This window comes from Babylonia areolata, chromosome 24 (genome assembly GCF_041734735.1).
Source record: "Babylonia areolata isolate BAREFJ2019XMU chromosome 24, ASM4173473v1, whole genome shotgun sequence".
NCBI lineage: Eukaryota > Metazoa > Mollusca > Gastropoda > Neogastropoda > Buccinidae > Babylonia > Babylonia areolata.
In genome coordinates, this window is record NC_134899.1 from 29776621 (window position 1) to 29781273 (window position 4653).

The window sequence follows — 4653 nt, forward strand, 5'->3', positions numbered from 1 at the left end:
TGGTTTGTCTGCTTCATCCATCCAGTCCCTTCAACGCATACAAAACTCTGCTGCCCAGCTTGTCCTCAGAAAGAAAAGATCCGAGCACATCACTCCTCTTTTGCAACATCTCCATTGGCTCCCTCCCTGTCTCACACAGCGTAAAATGCAAAATCTGCACTATATGTCAAAAATGTATTCACAGATCTGCCCCTTCCTATCTCTGTGGCTGCCTTCACATCTACATTCCATCTCTCTCTCTACTATCGGCTTCGGATCCACTCTGTTTACGCATACCCAGATTCAAACACTCCACTGTCAGCCGCCGCTCTTTCTCTGTCTCTGGACTTTGCATTTGGATTGAGCTCCCTCCTTTTCTTCGTCAGGTCTCCACACTCAGCACTTTCAAGTCTGGCCTTAAAGCCCACCTCTTCCCAAGATAGCCCCCTCCCTTCCCTGCCTCTTCCTTGTTTTCAGTTTTTCCCCCAGCTCAGAGTTATGCATGCGTGTGGCTAGCTGGTGTGAAAGCGCTTTGATTTGTTTATGAACAAGTTTTAGCGCCGAATAAATATTCATTGCTATCATTATTATTATTATTATTATTATTATTATCATTACTAATCACACGCTGTTCACAATTAGCTAAACGTACCCAGTAGCATCATCATTGTCAAGAACAATGTTATCATCATCATTATGATGATTATTATTATTATTATTATTGTTATCACAAAATTATTATTATTATCATCATCATCATCATCATCAATATCACAATAATAATAATAATAATAATTAGTAGTAGTAGTAGTAGTAGTAGTATAATTGTTGTTGTTGTAGTCATCATTATCATTATTATCATTATTGTTATTATCATCATTATATTTATCATTATTATCATCATCATTATCTTTATCATCATCATCGTTATTATTATTATTATCATTATGATGATGATGATCACATCATCATCATTATCATTGTTGACTTACTTGTGTAAACAAAGTGAGTCTATGTTTTAACCCGGTGTTCGGTTGTGTGTGTGTGTGTGTGTGTGTGTGTGTGTGTGTGTGTGTGTGTGTGTGTGTGTGTGTGTTAAACTTTAACATTGCCATTTTCTCTGCAAATACTTCGTCAGTTGACACCAAATTTGGCATAAAAATAGGAAAAATTCAGTTATTTCCAGTCATCTTGTTTAAAACAATATTGCACCTCTGGGATGGGCACAATTTTTTTTTAAAGAAGCCAAATTATATGCAAACTGAATTTACTGTTAGATTTATTTATTTTTTTATTCTCTGAACTTGGCACTTTGATCTGATATTCTGACACAACAACAAGAGGAGTCATTTTTATCATTTTTTGTTCAAACAGGACCTTCTTTTGCTAAGCATGAAAGATATATTTCTGGTGCATGTCTTTGCTGCAGATAGTAAAAAAAAAATCTGTAATTAATGCTAGGGGGGGTAATTTGCTTTAAACGGATCTTTCTCATCTTAAACATTACATTTTGAAATTATACTAAGTACATAAAAAGCTTGTGTGTTTTACTCTCAGTGTACAGGGCTTTCACTCTGTTCATTCGCCCAAGTGGTCTTTTTTCGGAAAATACTAAAATCAATACTACGAGTGGACTTCATAGATCTATTGGCTGAGCCCTGAAGGTCATGGGCAAAAATCAATTGCGTACACATATTTATACATATTCAAAGCGCGTGCTCATATTCCTCGCGATCGCGAAGAACGCCATTTTGTTTCAAGTTGTTGACCTGCCTGTTCAATCCTATATTCAATCGATAATATACGATAACATGTGATGGAAAAGATTTTTTGAATGCCCAAGATACACCAGAATAATATGATTTAAACAGCGTTCTCACTGCGAATACTGCAATTAATTTATCGCCCCTTAAAAAAGCATGTGTAAATGTTAAATTTTTGAACGTCAGGTAAGGAGCACGGTAGTGTACTGGGTAAGACAGTTTCTTCTCACCCTAACACGCGGGGTTCAAATCTGCCGTCAGGACTTTTTGTTTGTTTGTTTAACCCGAAGTTTTATTATAACAAATACAGAACACATTTTAACGATTACATTTTTTTTTAAAGTGTATCACAAGTGAGTCTTGAAGGCCTTGCCTCTCTTGTTTTGTTATCTTACCTGATCATAACATCCGAGAGAAGCCCACTTGTTGTAGAGATCCTGAGACTCCTCGACGCTGATGCCTGGACGATATATCACCTGACTCAAGGTCACAACGTCGTCGAACAAATCTCCTTGTTTGTCCATGTTTCCACTATGGGGGTCTTGACTGCACATAATGTACAGCAAGCGACATAATGGTTATCGATACGATATAGTTTAGGAAGGAAGGTGGCAGAATTGTTAAGACCCTTTTCCAAACTTTTCCCAAGTTTGACCGGTAAGTCAAACCGAGCGTCTAGTCACTGATTCGGATGAGACGATGAACCGAGGTCGCATGTGCAGCACACACTTGGCACACTTAAACACACACACACACACACACACACACAGAGAGAGAGAGAGAGAGAGAGAGAGAGAGAGAGAGAGAGAGAGAAGAAGAAGAAGAAGAAGAAGAAGAAATAAATAAATAAATAAATAAATAAACATGACAACAAAAGTTTTGCCATCAGAAGAAGAAATCCACTCTGATAGGTACAAACATATATATACATGCACAAAAAGTATGAAAAGCCCTTTGGGTTATGCTGCTGTCAAGCATCTGTTTAGTAGATGTGGTGTAGCGTGTATGGATTTGTCAAAACGCAATGACACGTCTTTGAGAAACTGTGTGAATTCGATAAATGGAGGTCGTGTGTATCAACGAAATATGTGTCGCACAGACATGTGTGCCATATATCATTAGAAATGCCTATTTGGAAGAAAGAAAAAGAAATGAAAAAACAACAACACCAACACAAACAACAACAACAGCAACAACAAAGACAATAACTAAACAGAAATTGAACTATGGAGCTCTCCGCAGATCATATAACTCCGCGAATGTTGTCTAAGTTTAATGTGCTGTCTACGTTTAATAAATTCCAATCTTTAAGTTGCAAGCAGTGACCCACGTAGTTATGACCATCATAAGAATGACGAAGTGACACAAACATGCTTCCATAAATACAATTCCATAAATACAAATGAATTGTATTGTTTTCTATTCTTATATTTCCCCCATGATATTTCCACCTACCTTTCGCTTCTCTTCATTCTTTCTCCCTATCGGTACACAAACTACAAGGCTCACAAACAGTTGTTTCCCATGGAAAATTGTAAAGTTTTGTTCTTGTGGGCATGAGAAAATGATGCTGAATTTCCTGCAAACAGCGGTACAGTCAATGTAAAAGAGCATACCATTTCACCAGATGTGCTTTCCTGAATGCGCACTTCCAGTTCTGTCAATAAAAAAAAAGTTTAAGCTAACGTTTATGGACCACTGAATAGCTGTAATTTTGGTTGAAACATAGATTTTCCAAACGCAGTATCAAGCTGTTTTTTGCGTCCATTTATCTGCAGATACTGTTAGTATACTCAGTGACAGACCAGTGGTAAACAAAATCGGGATATGCAGCATGCATGATTTAAATAGTCTATCGATCTTTGAAGCTTTTTAAAAAGTGCACCTTATTTTATTTTTCATAATTTTTTTTTATAGAAGTCTTTGTATTTACACTCTTCAGACAGAAACAAAGGTTTCCTTCATCTTACAGACTACTTTACACAAAGTCACTGTTATTTTGTTTCCTTTTCTGAGTCCTATTTGTTGCACTTAGAAGACACGAGAAGAACTGACAGCAAAGGCATACGGTAACACAACCAAACATGTCATAATACATTTGAATAAAATGTAAGTTTCAAAGGGGTATCAAACTACCCCCAATGCGCTGGTCAGGTCTCCGGAATCTACCATGGATAAGTCTGAAACATCAACATAAAGCGGAATAGAGACATAAGCTAGATAAAGCAGAACACATTATAGTAAAAGGGTAAAAGAGTGAACTGCGATATCATCACGAGAATTTACCCGCAAGCTCAGAAGAAGAAGAAAGCAGTATTTTCTGCAGGTTTTCGAAGCTGAGTTAGCGAAAGCTGGCGTTCGGTGGTAGGAGGGGGTTGAAGCAGCAATTAATTCATCCGCATCGCCAACCACCTGACAGTATTTATACACACAACGTGGCCTTCTTTTGAGTCGTCAGCAACAAACAGCAAAAGGCCTTTACATAGGCACCTACCCCCCGCCTTCCTCCCCACTCCGTCCCATGGACACCCTTACCCCTCTCCTGTGTCTCCCTCTTTTCTATCTGACATCCTCCGGTTAATTACTCACTTTGGCTGTCAAGAACATGTGGTGTAATGTTATTTTTAGCTGACTAGAGCTCCTCTTGTGGCTGTAGCGTTCATTATAATTTTTTTTAAGTGTGTGTGTGTGTGTGTGTGAGTGTGTGTGTGTCTGTGTGTGCGTGCTGGCGCGCGCGCGCGTGTGTGTGCATGAACACACCCACGTACCTAAAATTAACATATTCTATAATTCACAATGATTAAAATTTCAACAGGCCTGCCATGTCAGAGGTAACTTCTGGACCAGACGTATTTGGAAATTAAACACACACACACACACACACACACACACACACACACAGAGAGAGAGA

At 38.2% G+C, this 4653-nt stretch overlaps 1 protein-coding gene across 2 annotated transcripts in view; it reads right to left on the reverse strand.

Annotated features, from left to right (window-relative positions):
• Positions 1–4428, reverse strand: part of LOC143299056 (malonyl-[acyl-carrier protein] O-methyltransferase-like) — a 16502-nt gene extending 12074 nt beyond the window's left edge. Inside the window, exons 1-2 of one of the 2 annotated variants that reach the window (XM_076612151.1) lie at positions 4029–4428; positions 2138–2288 (exon numbers count right to left, since the gene is read on the reverse strand). In XM_076612151.1, coding sequence (XP_076468266.1) covers positions 2138–2266 — 129 coding nt within the window. In that variant the 5' untranslated portion in view covers positions 2267–2288; positions 4029–4428. Of the gene's footprint in view, positions 1–2137; positions 2381–4028 lie in introns of those variants that run through there. The other variant, XM_076612150.1, reaches the window with a different exon arrangement.
• Between the last annotated feature and the right edge of the window lie 225 nt (positions 4429–4653).